This window comes from Balaenoptera borealis, assembly GCF_965194805.1.
Source record: "Balaenoptera borealis genome assembly, chromosome: 3".
NCBI classification, from domain to species: Eukaryota; Metazoa; Chordata; class Mammalia; order Artiodactyla; family Balaenopteridae; genus Balaenoptera; species Balaenoptera borealis.
The window spans coordinates 163,962,479-163,976,855 of NC_138866.1; the positions used below are offsets into that span (position 1 = coordinate 163,962,479).

A 14,377-nucleotide genomic window follows, 5' to 3' on the forward strand; every position below is an offset into this window, starting at 1 on the left:
TAACTTACCAACATATATAAAGAGTTAAATACAGGAAATAGGTCGACTGAAAATGAATGAAGCAAAAATTAGACTGACTTCTGATGCTTGCTTCCTGCCCATAAAGACACTTGTATTTTCCAAGATACCCCGCAAATCACCCTCCAACTCCCGCTGCTTTAGTTCTGAAAGTTTTGTCTATTCATCTGTTCCTCAATGCCTGGTCCTACCTGCCTGCAATTTGTCAACTCCCAAACTTCAACATTGATGGAAAGTAATGAGCGAAATGTATCACTTTTCGTTTTATTTTCTGTGCACCCATATAAATGGTGCCTTCAAGTTTAAAAAAATATTAAGACAACAAGCTGATCATTCCATCTCAACGAATCTATCAACTTCTTAAAGTCAGAAACACAGCCTTCTCCATCTTTCTGTCCCTCTCAGGGTCTAGCCCAGTGACTGTCATGGTTGACTGTGGTATCAGTATTTCATAAGTCATGTCATGTAGTGACACTGAGATTGCATCACTCAATAAGAAGAATGCTTCACAAAGAAATTCAGCTGTTGACAAAAGTTTATTAAGTGTCTGCCATATGCCACACATTGGCCTAAAGTGGTGATAAAAATGGAGTGAGTTCTTGCTTTAATGCAACTTGGGTTCAGATGGAAGAAAGAGATAATAAACAGGTAAATAAGTAGATAATTTCATTTCAGAGAGTGATATATAAAGAAATGTAACATTTAAAGCATCTGCATATTCTGTGAGAGCTATCGTGGTAGTTTCAAAACCATCTTTCCCAGACCATCTGGGTTTCTGTTTCATTTCTGTTTCACTTCATCTTGGTCTCACCTTCCCATCAGGAAGGCTACCTGCTCTACCCCGGTCTTCATTACGCTTGTGCTGTTCACTCCTTATGATTCCCTAGGATCAAAACCACTAAGAAAGACGGATCCCCAAGTGCACCAAACTCTACATGACCATCGAAGACTCATGGATAATAGTTAAGTTACAGAATCTCTGGGATGTGGCAGCCTGAGCAGACAGGCAGTTGCGTGCACGTGTCTGTATTTAAAAATAGAAATAATAAATGTGGCCCATTTCCCATGCAAATGTTAATGCCTAACTTACATGTATTCTCCTGTAGCCTTCTCAAGATTTCCCGTATGCCCAAGGGTGGCCCTCGGCAAAACATTAGGCCAAAAATGACCACTCTGTTGTGTACATGTTATTTATGAAGTCATATGAGTTCACAAGCCAAAGTTAGTTATTTTATCAACAGGGCTACTTATGGTAGTCCATTTTCATGGGGGATCCTTGACTTTCTTCTCTTTGTCTTCAACAGACCTTTCAAACCTGCCTACACAGAAATAGATCTCCAAACCCACTTTGTGGTGTCTGTTTTCATAGCCCCTCGTGTCTATAGTAGGCAAGTTATTATTACTCTTTATAATAATAAAACCTCTTAAATTTATCTAGGGCCTATTTTCAAGTGGCTTCTTGGAACTCTAAGTACTTTATGGTTTATTATTTACACCTACTCATTGATAAATATGGTGCTTGATCATTTTAAGGGGCTTTACAATTACTCATGCTGATTACTCATCCCCATGCCCCAGTTCTAGAAAAACATCTCCATTTTGCAAACAAGTGCATCATTCCACAGCTTGGAGAGGGAATATCCATGTGGAACGTGGGACCCTTGAGTTGGTTACAGGGATAGCTGCCTTCTGCTTGACTTGGTGGTAACTTTGTGAGCCCTCAAGTGAGAGGAACTCCGGTTACATAGACCCTCAGATTACCATCAAATCCTTTCTTTGCTAAGGCTGCTATGGTTTTACGTTAAACCAACCATCAGTTTTATGTTTCAATAGTGATTTGTGATACTTATATCCTTGGGGCTTTGGAGGTCTTTCCCCTCAAGGCAGGAGGGAGCACAGGTTCTGGAAGCACAGGATTGTTCCATGTTCTATTCATTCTGGCTCCTGTGTGCAGATTTCACTGCTTTGCCTCATTCTGCCCATAGAGACCCTTCCTCCAAGGCTGACAAAGCTGGTCAGAGGAACTTTGTGTCTTCTGCTTGAAATCAGCCCTGGATGGAAATCCACCCCCTCACACACAGACTTGCCACTTTACTGTGCACCTCCTACATGTCATGTGCTGAGTTTGCTGCAAACCCATTTCTTGTAGACTTTGGTCATTCCTTCATATTCACTTCACAGACTCTGTGCTCTTTCCATCTTTCATAACAATGTGGTATGTTTCTTAGTTAAACCTGGCAACTCTTGGTATCTGCTATGGTCTGAATGTTTGTGACCCCCAACCAAATTCATATGTTGAAATCCTAATGACCAATGCTATGGTAGTAGGCGGTGGGGTTTCTGGATTAGGTCATGAGGGTGTCATGCATGGGATTAGTGGTCTTACAAAAGAGACTCTCAGAGATGCCTTGTCCCTTCTACCATGTGAGGACACAGCAAGGAGGTGCCAGCTATGAACCAGGATGAGGGCCCTCACCAGAACTTGACCGGGCTGGTGCCTTGATCTAGGACTTCACAGCCTGCAGAACTGTGAGAAATAAATGTTTGTTGCTTATAAGGCCCCCACCTCTGTGGTATTTTGCTTTAGCACCCTGAGTGGACTCAGGCAGTATCTGAAACCAGCAACTAAATAGATTTAATATCCTCGGTGCCTCCGCGTTTCAAGATGGTTCTTTTACGATGGGAATCTGAGAGGCAGACTAGATTTTTTTAGTGTCCCATCCTTTTTATCAAAGGATTCTGTACTGCCAGGCCCTAATCTCTAACATACTTCATATCATACACTTCCACTGAAGTGGCATTTTCCACTACTTTTGCAATGTAAATATCCAAAGGCAAAGACCAGGCATAGAAGGCAGAAAAAAGTTGGAGCAGTTATGGTTGCGTTTGGAAATTTAGCTTTTTATTCCAGAAATTATCTACAACATAAAGAAATGCACATATCATATACTTATAAAAATTTTTTTAGGAATCTCATATCTAGGAAGGTCATGAGATCTGGCTGATTCTCAGCTCACCCCCCCCCATACTTCCACATCGCTGTACCTCTCCACTTTTTCCCTCACCAAATTTGCATTAGCTAAACATTTAATTTCTACAGTTAAAAAACAATCTTTTTGGATATAGAGGGCATTGAAATAAACTAAGTTTTCATTGTTCTTCTTTGCTAATTACTACTATAATTCTCATCCTCTTAAAAACTTTCCCCTACAAAACAAATTTAATAATAATCAGGATTATTAAAAATTAATTCCTACTCTAGATGACCTCAAAAAGAAATTGGTCTCCAAAAGTGCTTAGTCTGTCTAGTTTCAACTCAAACTGTATTTGAAATAAAGTTTTGAAAGGAATTGATAAATGCTAGTAGCCCAGACATAACCTTTCCATGAATTTTTTAATCATTTACTATCTATCCTCTAAGGTAATTAACATCATTTTAGGAAGGTGTACAATAAACACTACTTCAAAGCCATGCCTTCCCGGGTGTGTGTCTGTCACCCCTGGGCACAGTGGGGTCGCTGGGTTGCATCGCCATGCAGTGGAAAGAACATGGGCCCAGGGTTGGTAGACTGAGTTCCCAAGCTCTGTCATTATCTACCTTCTGTGGGCAAGTTGCTCATTGTTTCTGCACTTGAACTTTTAAAGGTGAGCAAGTAACAGAACCAGCTGTGCCCACCCCAGAGTGTTGTAGGGATTCATCAGCGAAAACGTGAAAAGGTCTTGAAATCTGAAACACGATGGCAGGGAAGGACTTCCCAGTGTTGTGAGCTGTGCCAGTGGAATGCCTGAATTAGAGTAAGAAGTGTTCCCCACCCGCGATATTTGTTAAGGAAGCTACATAAAGGAATATTGAAAATAAAAGTCTTCTCCCCGAAGTCCCAAGAGTTAAAAACAAATTCATTCCTTTATTTAACAAATATTTATTAAGGATCAGCTAAGGGAAGGTTATTCGACTGGGTGGATTAAGAATACAAAGATTGATCCAATGTGGATTTGGAGTCAGAGAATTCCTATACAGTGTGACACGCCTGCCTTATATTCGCTCATCTTTCTATCCCCACGTTCAGCACAGGCAACTGGTGGATGTAAGACCCCCGATCTGTCATCCTACTGGCGTTTGGACAAGTACTAAACTCTTACCTCAACAGCTTTCTCATTATTTAGGTCCCTAGACTCAAAAGGAAGTAGAAGGAATATAAAATATTTAATGCTTTGATTCCATCCCAGTCCTTACTGCTAGGGATCCATAATTCATGTCACTAGAGGAATAGCCCCATATACTGCAGCCCTGGCTTCCAGGGTTAAGAATCTATTTATGGATTAGCAAATGCATTAGTGCTACGTGTTAGTACTTGCCTCATAGTTTAGCCCTGTTAGAAATTGGATGGAAGTATTAAAAAAGGGCTTTGTGTTGGAACAGTGTATTTTTACTTTTCTCTGATGGACAAAACCGTGGCCTGTGTCAGGCCACTCATTCCACTTTTTATTAATATTTGCACTGGTGGAACACACCCAGTTTCATCACACGTGCTTCTGGTGCTTTAAAATATATGAGCATTTGTCACCCCCATTTAACTTCTTGGCAAAGAGAGCTCCAGAGAGGTAAGGTGACTCCTGCCTCAGCACAAGTCGCTGGGGAAATGGCTCAAGTCTCTCTCTCTCTGCATTGTCTGGGGTTCCAGACTCATTTACATGATGTTGATCTTGCTCTAAAAGAACACCTTAGGGACTTCCCTGGTGGTCCAGTGGTTAAGACCCTGCGCTTCCAGTGCAGGGGATGTGGGTTCGATCCCTGGTCAGGAAACTAAGATCCCACATGCCTCGTGGCTTAAAAAAAGAAAAAAAGAGAAATAAACAGATACTTTAAAAAAATAAAAGAACACCTCAGATTGTATATAGTATCTTTCCCTGGCAAGGTCATTCATTTTTACATATTCACTCTCTAACTTTTAGTTGCTGTCATGAAGGAAGGCAATGTAAAAATGTGCTTGTTTTAAGGACAGAGCTCTTGCTTCATTATTTTACCCCAGTCAGGTTATTCATCATGTGGTCTTCTTGCCATCTAGAAATGGGGATGGGGACTGCTTTTGGTCACCTTTGGTTGTTGTCATAAACTAAGCGCGATTACTGTGCAGTAACCCTGAAAGCACCTTCCTCGCCCTCCAGAACATCTCCATTTCCTTAGCTGTGGGCCAAGACTAAGTTCAGAGGTCATAGGTCAGAGACATAGCAAGATATTGGGGTATATTCCAGATCTCCAAATGGGAGGGTAATGGGGCATGCCATTATCTTCCCCGCCCCACTATTATTCCCACAAGTATTTTAACTCCAGATTATTACTGAGTTGCACAGTCGTGCTGATGAGGACAGGTGAAGTGGTTTGAACCTGGGAGCGAGGAAACCAGTGCCCAGTGATCCAGATCTGTTTCGGGCTGCGTTCTGCATTGTTCCCATCCAAGCTGAGCGCGCTTTTGGCTTTCCGGTCAGCACACACCTCCAGGAGCAATGCCTTAATTTGCAGTTTTGGACAACTGACTATTCCGTCCATAGCATCTCATCTTTTCTCTGTGTGTTTAACTTGCTCTTTTACTTGGCTAATCTGCATGGAATTCTTCTAATTCCGATAAGCAGAAGGACAGTGTTTATTTCCTTGGCTAACTGTATATGCTATGCCCGGTGTGGATCATGAAGTAGGGAAGCAGATTTTTTTCTTATTTTGGAAGAGAGCATCTAATTGGTCTTTTGAGGCTGATGCTCCAGTGTTTATTAGGATTTCAATATGACCAAACAATCTTTGCATCGCCCACCTCCTTTAGAAGGCCTGCTTCAGGTGGCTTATGCCCTGAACCTCCAAGAACTCCGGGCCTCACAGAGTTAAAACCTTTCCAAGTCCCCCAGTCTCTATCCACTGCATCCTCAACCCCCTTGGTGGGGCTAAGGGTCTTGACCTTGTCACTCTGCCTGAGGACAAGGGGAGAGGAAGAGCTGAATCCAACTGTGAATTCAGTGTCCCAGAAAAGAGAAGCAAAAATCCTTTTTAGCACCCTGACATACTCACATCTCCTGTGAGTCATCTGCGATGCTTGCCGACAGTGGATGGCAAAGAGCAAACGTGAACTTGGTTTTGCTATGAAATGTGTAAGACAAAGAGGGAAATGAGTTACTTATTTTTCTTTCCAATTTCTAAAGATGGTAATTAGGAGAACTCACACCAGCCAGGCTCAAGTGAATGGAAGCAAGACCCCTATAGGCAGTGCAGTGTATTAATGTAAAAATATGCTTAGACAACATAACTTGTCAGAGAGGATTATTTCTACTTAGTGGATCTGCAGGAGCCCCTTTGCTCTCCCATTCAGAATTTGACTAGAGAAGAGAGTGGGGAGAGAAGGAGAGGGAGAGAGAGAGGGAGGGAGAGAGACGGGGAGCGCACATTAGTGAACAGCTACTGTGGCATTGATGTTGGAGCGCACTTCTGAACTGGCTTTTGTTGAGACTATCAGTGTATCTGTGCAGAAAGCATGCGCTGTCCCAAATCCGCTGTTACTATGAGAAATGAAGAGCTGCTTTTAAGGTATGTTACTGTGTTCTTTGTTTTAACGTATGCCGTGCTAGTTTCCAGAGCTGGCTGAGACAATCACCATGCCCTGAATCAAGTAGCTTCCTTATCTTAGAAGGAAAAAAAAAAAGAAGCTAGAGAGAGAGAGGAGAGAGGGAAACGATATCGAGACCAAGAGATTGGGAGAAAGAGAGAGCAAGCAAGAGAAAGGAAAAGGACTCCTGTGGACGAGTTATATTTGCAGGAGTTGCCTTTTGCAAGCATATCATGTATTTGCTCTCTGCTATTTGTGCGCGGCCAGTGGATAATTTTAAAGGCTCCGAATCTGGCTCTGGGTTTGTCTTTTCCTTTGCAATGTCTAAGCCTCTTTCATTATTATGCACTCTGCATGGAATACTCAGCGAGAAAGGAGCTAAGGAGACTCCATATTAGACTTGCGTTCCAGATACCGCTCTAATCTGGACTTAGCCTACCTAAATAGTCCTTCTGTGTTACCAGGTTTGGATCACTTTATCCTGTTTGCCAAAATGTGTACCTGTTTAAAGACTTCTATTCATGCATGGCGTCCTGGGTCCCTCTGTATTGAAAGCAAATATTTGTTTCCTGCATCTGTGTTAGGGTCCTACCGCTTACCAAGAATGAGCCACCTTTTGGGAAGCAGAGAAGGAATTATGATAGAATTGGCATCCTGCTTTGAAAAATGTAGTCTTTTGTTTATTTCCTAGCAGACATTGTAGCACTGAATACATCTATGGGTCTGACAATGGGACCCATTGAACAATGGAGCTGTCAAACTAGCTTAATGCGTGTCTGGGGCTTTTTTTTTTTTTCTTTCTCAACACCCTTTTATCTGCTTTAATCTTGTTTGTATAGACTATACAGATTGAAGAGCTTTTAGGACTGCTTGTTTGTGGTTTTGTGCTTTTAAAAGATTTAATATCTGCTGTTCATAGGGCTTTTTGCATTTTGCAGCTATGTTGGTTGGATTAAGTTAGAGATTTATTGCTTACCTCTCTGTTAACCACAGGAAGAAACTCACTGATTGAGACTGCTTGTAACACTATTATCATTCTGGCAGATACCTTGTTATCAGACATGCCTCTACAGTATTTAATGCTTGGGGATTTAAAATTTGCCTATTTAGTGGACTTACGGAACATAGCACACAAGAGAAGTTAAGAGGTATATTTCTAATGTTTAAGTAAATTATAATTTCTAGTGTCTGCCTCCTCTTTGGGCCCCTAGGTAGGTAAACAGTTTAGAAATTCAAGGACAAGTGAGAACTTCCGCCCTTCTAATTTTGGTCACAAACTGTCATTATCTAGCCTGTTAAATTGTTAAGTTAAAGGTGTCTATGGAATGTGTCAATTTTTGATATATGATTATGTGCTCATAAAATGCATTTCTATGCAAGGTAAACATTTCTCACATCTTCAAGAATCTTTCCTTTTATAACATAAGCATTGGTTTCTCATGTGAAAACAGTGAGACTTCAAAAAGAAAATGGAAAAATCTGTTGCAAACTTCTCTAATATTAAAAACATTTTTATTCTCACATTAGATATAAAAGAACTGATCCTAGAATATTAAATGGTAATTGATCTACATGAAAATCATGTCACTAAGGTTCGTTTCCATAAAGAATATATCTTTTCTAACATTTTAGTGTTTTGCTTTAATTAGCTGTTTGTGCCAGAGCAGTATATTGAAAAATATTAGTAAATTTATAGAGATTAAGGACCTAATTTTTAAAAACAGAAGGGAAATCATTTTAAAGGGTAAATTTTAAAAAACAGATGTATTTAGTTACAAATATTTCTTCTTGGATTATATTGTGTTCAAATTAGTGATGTTCTCAGTAAACAAGGAACAAGATGTATTCCTTATAAAAACAGTTATGAAACATTAACTATTTTTTAGAGTTTGGACATGCATTTCTATTTTTTAAACTTAAGTTGAAATGTTATATTTAATTCAGAATTATGAAAATTAATGTTGCAAGCTCAATAAATTGCCTTCTGGAACATAGATTTTCTATAGACAATATTTTCAGAGTCTGGCTGGACCCAAAACGTATCTGTAGGATAATAATATTTTTAAAGTCATCCATCGTGAGTAAAGTGGATTTTATGATTATGTTCTCTTACTTCCAAAGGGATCTGAACTGCTCATTCCATTGGGTATGCCAGTAATTGCTTTTAGGATGAGCTCATAGAAGGTAATTGGTGAAGCTTTATATCCGAAACTGGCCCACTATTACCAGCACACCTAGATTCTGCATTCATGGGAAATTTTTATTCCAAAACAAAGGTCACAAAGCAATTTTTTGTGGTTTGGGAAAAAAAGCAGTGTCCTGTGTTCCCCAGCTGCCTGTCAGAAGCACGCTGAAATAAAGAAATATCTTGGAAACCTACACGTTAAATTTTTTACTAAATTATAATCATTTACCTGTGATCTATTCACTTTAATTCCTGGGTGATCATATTAGGTCCAAGAACAAGGGAACTCCCTTCCCACTTGTGCTTTAACCCATTACCAGCTTTCAGAATTCCAAGACCCCCACTCAAGTGTCTGACACGCAACTATCTTTTCCTTTAGCCTGATGGGGAAGTAGGAGATGGCCGAAGTTGGCAAACTTGTCTACATCTATTTCCACAACAGTAACAAGATATGTAATCTGTATCCTGCCATCAGCCTCTATGTGGGATGATTCCCTTCCAGGGTGACCTAAACAAATGTCAAAGTGAATTTTAATTCTAAGCCCAGACTTGCAGAAAAGGAATAGCAAAAGAGTCAAACTGGGAAAATGGCTTCTTTCAATAGAGTTGCAGTTGCACCCCGAGGAGTCCCTTCACACAGGAGACTCAGGAATACATAGCTGTGTTCAGCAGACCACAGGCTGAGATCTGTAACCTCGACGTATCAATAGTCCTTTATTTGTGAAAATGACACCTCACAGTTTTTCTTTTTCAAAATATGAGTGTGTACAGTTGCAAAATATCCCTTTGGGGCTGAAAAACAAAGAAAGGCATTTGATTAATATTCATATCTAGAAATTTAGAGCAAGTGCAGATTGTGCTGGGACACCCAGGAAGTCATTCGAAGAGTGAATCAATACTAATTATTGTAATCAGGGCGGTTAATTAGGTGAAAATGTGGCTGATGGAAAGTTCATTGCTCACAGCCCTGGAAACACCTAGGTTGATGAAAAGAAGGTAATATACAAAAGCAAGAGTGTTAGGTGGGAATGATCGTTCTGTATTTAAGGGGTCAGAATCTGTCGATGAAAAACATAGCTTGATTTGGTATAATCGTGGCAGTGAGAAAACTAGAAATATCCAACTTAGTTTCTGGTGTAGAGATTTCAGTAAAAGTCATTAACAGAATGCAGTTTGTCAAGAAGCATCTCCTGTGGCTCCACAGCATTTATCTGCCCTTCCTCCAGTGGTAACAAGTATATTTCACCCAGTTGCAATAACGCCTTAGATCATCTTGATTATCCTTCCTTGAATTTCTTTCTACATTTGGTAATTCCTGGGGAATTTGTTGGCGGTGGGGGTGAGGGGAGGGCGGGTTCTCCTTTCATCAAACTACTATTGCTTCTCTCTTGGTTATTACTGGCGTTGGGAATTTTTCTGAACTCGCAGTGACTTTCATTCTGTAGGAAAGAAGAGGCAGTGGTTTATGGAGAAGATTAAGATCCGTGGCATTTCACTTAACTGACATGGGGAAGAGGGTGTCAGAGGAAGGAAAGCTTATGTGAGGTTTCAATGTTGTAGCCCATTAAGAATTGAAATGAAGTGTCCTAGAGCTGAAGCACCTTTCTGATCCCACGGTACCTGTCTCCAGAGGTCGGACTGAGATGGAAGCTAGATGTACATGTAAGAGAGAGAGAGAGAGAGAACCTCTACTCAGCTCAGAAATGTGCTGGTTAACCCTGATTTGGGATGAGGTACCCTTTGTTCCCAGACGCAGCCTTCTGCTTCATGGGATGTCATTAGGGGTTGTTCCATGCAGGTATGTTTATCTGATCCATAGCTCTCTTCTGACTGTGACAGATCCCAGCACATTTTCTTTTATGTCAAGACCGTCACAGTTAACGGGGAATGGCATCTGTGGGGGGAGGGTGACATGTGTTCCCAGGGCAGCTCAGCTGTTCCCTCACCTCTTTCCACATTGACCCGCCCGTGATTGGCTGCCTAGGGTTGTGATGAATCACTGCAGTTCAGGAAGCAGGACGTGCCAGCGTGCCCTAGGAGAAAAACAAAAACCAGAATTTTCCTGCATAATCATTCAGTTGAACAAACTTTGTTGTCATGGACAAGAAGAGCGTGAGGTTTGAAGTTACCAGGTTGATACACCTTCAGTATCCATGGCTCTTTGAATCCCTGGGCTGAGAAAGGTTGCAGCTGCAATCGGTAAAAATTCTGTGTTGAAACTTAAGAATGGCATTGCTGGCTTCCAGCTGGTGGGTGAACTGGCGCAAAGGGGCACTGTGGTACCTGGTGCAGGAATGAATCAGACTCTCGTCATGGCTCCTGTAAAGCTGCCCATCTCAGTGATTCAGGGGCTGCAGGTCCTCCTGTGGTGTTGTCCTCTTTGTCATGCCTTGCTTTCTGAATATCTTGGCTTGGGACCCCAGCTCTCTTTGGGGTTCTGTGAGATGGCTTCCCCGTTCATTCAGAGATGATTTAGGAAGCGTCTCTGTGAATGAAAACGCACTGAGTTGGTGATGGGTGGCGTGAGCTCCTGGTGGTGGCAGTTAGGGTTCATTTTGACTTTCGCTTTGGAAACTGACTTGATCAAAAGGGATGGAGCCCTCACCCGCAGCCCCAGGATGCTCAGTGCCTGCCTTGCATAAACCGTACCCTTCCTCTCCCCTGTGGGTTAGGCTGCTGGCCTTAGAATCAGTGAAAACTTTAATGCTACAAGAACAATAGGATTAGGACTGGCTTCCTCTTTTCCTTCCCATCTGCCAGTTCCAGATTTAAACAAAGATCAGGGAGTGGGAGTGTTATGATTAAAAGTAAGGATTAAATCCAAAATTTATTGACAGTCTACTCTCTACCGGGCACTAGGTGATCTCTTTTCATCTTGTATAATTCAATCCTCACAGATACCCAAGAGTTAGTGGTAGTTATGTTATTCGCATTTCAAAGATGAAAAAAACAGACCAAGAGAGGGAAACTGGACACACAGCTCATGGTGGAAGGGATTCTAAGTCACGACTCAGGCCAACTCCTTCCCTGGCCAATTTAAGAGTACAAATATTGGATATTTGACATTTGAAAGTCATATTTTCCTCCAGTGCCACATTTCCGCGGTGCACTGATTTGTGCATGCCTTCTAGTTTTGTACGGAGTAAGCTGTACAGTAAGAAAGGGAAAATCACAGTCGTTTTTGCTTCTGAGTTTTTACAGCTCCCCTGCGTATGCTCACTGGTTCCCCTTATAGCTCATGAGGTCTTTGAATTAAAGCACCCATGGCTCACTTTTCTCAGGCTTTAATCTGTATAATGGGAACACATGTTGGAGGGAATAATAGAGAAATAATAGAGAAATCTGAAACATGATGAAATTGAAATGTGACTTCTAATCTGCATAAGGGGCCAAAATGTATCATATTGTAATCAGAACCAACCAAGCAACAAATATACTATGTGACATAATCTTTTCTTGTTAAGAAGCTCAAGACAGTCATGAAAGAGAGAGGGAACAGTGGGTAAGAAGGTATCAAGTGGTGTATAATGAGGGGAGGGGGCCTTGAAGGATGGAAGAGGGAGCAGGAAAGGGAAGTTGTCCTTAGAGCACCCCGGATTCGTCTTTGTTATTAAAACAAAGCCAAACAAAATCCTTAATTTCATCACCTTTCTTCCTCAGACCTCAAAGTCATTCACATCTCTCCTCCTCTCTCGCTTTGCCATATTCCTATGAAATAGTGCAAATGTAGCTGTTAGCCGCCACCAGAGAGTATGAGAGACTAAGAGATTGGGCAACATGAAGGTTTACACTCAGCCATAGTGATAAGATAAGATAACACATTTCCACTTAGCTTGGGTAGATTGCTACACCACTTTTCCTTGAAGATTTTGGGTAGTTCTTTTAAGAGAAAGAAAAAAAGAATTTCTTTCCCCTAACGGACTTTATGGGAATGAGCATCAAAAGCAAATTTAAAGAAAAGGTCATTTGGGATTTGCAAAAACCTCTATCATAAGCTAAAAATAGTTAGAGATTTGAACCATATTATAGGGAAAAAAATAAATTTCCTGTGCTCAAAACCTTAATGTATTTTCAACCTACATGTCACTTTAATAGCTTGGTTATGTAATTGCTGTAGTAATAATTAGGTTAACACCTCATACCTCTCATCAGAGGATCATGGTAGATTTTGATTTTTCAGCCATCCATCCCTACAAGGAAACGATGGCCACGTACATGCAAAGGTCTAGATGATGAATCAGAAAATTAAATGACGTGTTCCCAGTCAGTCCACTCTTTCAGGTGCAGAATCCAACAGGTTTGATTCTTAAATCTTATCATCTTTTTCACTCCGCTTGCAAGTAGCATTTGTCTTAAAGAGTCTGATCTGCATCCACTGTGTCAGATGACTTCTGATCCTCGGAAGGAAAGCTCTTTGATGGGGATCCATCATTATTGTGGGTAAAGCAGATTCATGTGTTCTCTTTTACACGCAATCCAAGCATTTGGTCTCTTTAATCCTTCCTCTTCTTCAAGATGTATTTGTTTAGAAGAAGGAGGGACATGGAGGCCAGTGGGGCTTTCATGCCTCCGGAGAGTCCCTCTCAAGTCCTGATTTTGCTTCTCGCCAAGATCAGTCTCAGACAACACCCTCCCCCGCCCACTAAGTCTTAAAACTTCCTTTCTCTTTCTTTTTCTTCTGCCCCCACCTGTTGCTGCTTTCTCTCTAGACCCAATGTTATGCCTACTGCTATATCCACCCAGCTGTCGCTGCTCAGCTGCTGTGTTTCATCAAACAGTAGCTTCTCTTTTTTGAAATTTACAGCATGTGACTGTAAGATGAGAACTTCTGGCCATTTGGGGAGAACATTTCGTGGGGGTGGTGGGTGTTCAAGGGCAGATTGCCAGGGAACTCAAAACCCCACTCTGATAGGTATAAATTTTGTTCCCGCCGCCAGGCTGGCACCAGATAAAGCTACCTGATACAATTTGAAAAATCTCAGCATCTTCAAGAGGCTGCTGGGACATTCCTTCAGAGGTGGTTTTTTCTGAGTGCCTTTGTGTACATATCACCAGGCCAGCCTTTTTCTCCTCCCCGCCCTTTCTCCAATCTTCTCTTTCCCAATTTTCATATATTTACTCACTTCATGGGACGTGATCGTCCATCCTCCCCCTCCCCCCTGTGATGATGTCTGGAAAGGAATCGCCCCAGAGACAGCTGTTCCTAGTTGAGAACTCAGCCTTGGTCGAGGCAAACTTGATTGCCCTGACAGATGAGCCACCAAGACTCTTCACTTTTGTGGTCACCTGCCTCCTCAGACCCACAGCTGTGGAGGAGAGCGTCTGGCATTGTCTGGCTTCCATTTGAGAGAGAAAGAGGGAGAAAGAAAGAGAACGCTGAAGGGGGAGGGAAATAAGGCAGCAGGGGGGATAATGGAGAAAGGAGGAAAAGGGAAAGGCAAGTCCGAGAGGGAAGTGATAGGCTGGTTGGGCTCAGGGTCTGACAGGTCCACAGTATTAGCATTTCATCCCCTTGGAATGGAAACTTCTGGAAACCTTAAAGGGGCATCTCATTTCCGAGCACGAAGGTATGTATACAAAGAAC

The 14,377-nt window shown here is 41.6% G+C and overlaps 1 protein-coding gene across 7 annotated transcripts in view; it reads left to right on the forward strand.

Annotated features, from left to right (window-relative positions):
* The window catches only part of CELF2 (CUGBP Elav-like family member 2), a 525,599-nt gene that overhangs the window by 202,316 nt on the left and 308,906 nt on the right, over positions 1-14,377 (forward strand). For 2 of the 7 annotated variants that reach the window (XM_082385482.1, XM_082385477.1), the window contains exon 1: positions 13,950-14,360. The exons of 3 other annotated variants lie outside the window; for them this stretch is intronic. In XM_082385482.1, the coding sequence (XP_082241608.1) occupies positions 14,206-14,360 (155 nt within the window). In that variant the 5' untranslated portion in view covers positions 13,950-14,205. Of the gene's footprint in view, positions 1-13,948; positions 14,361-14,377 lie in introns of those variants that run through there. 2 more of the 7 variants (XM_082385481.1, XM_082385483.1) reach the window with 2 other exon arrangements.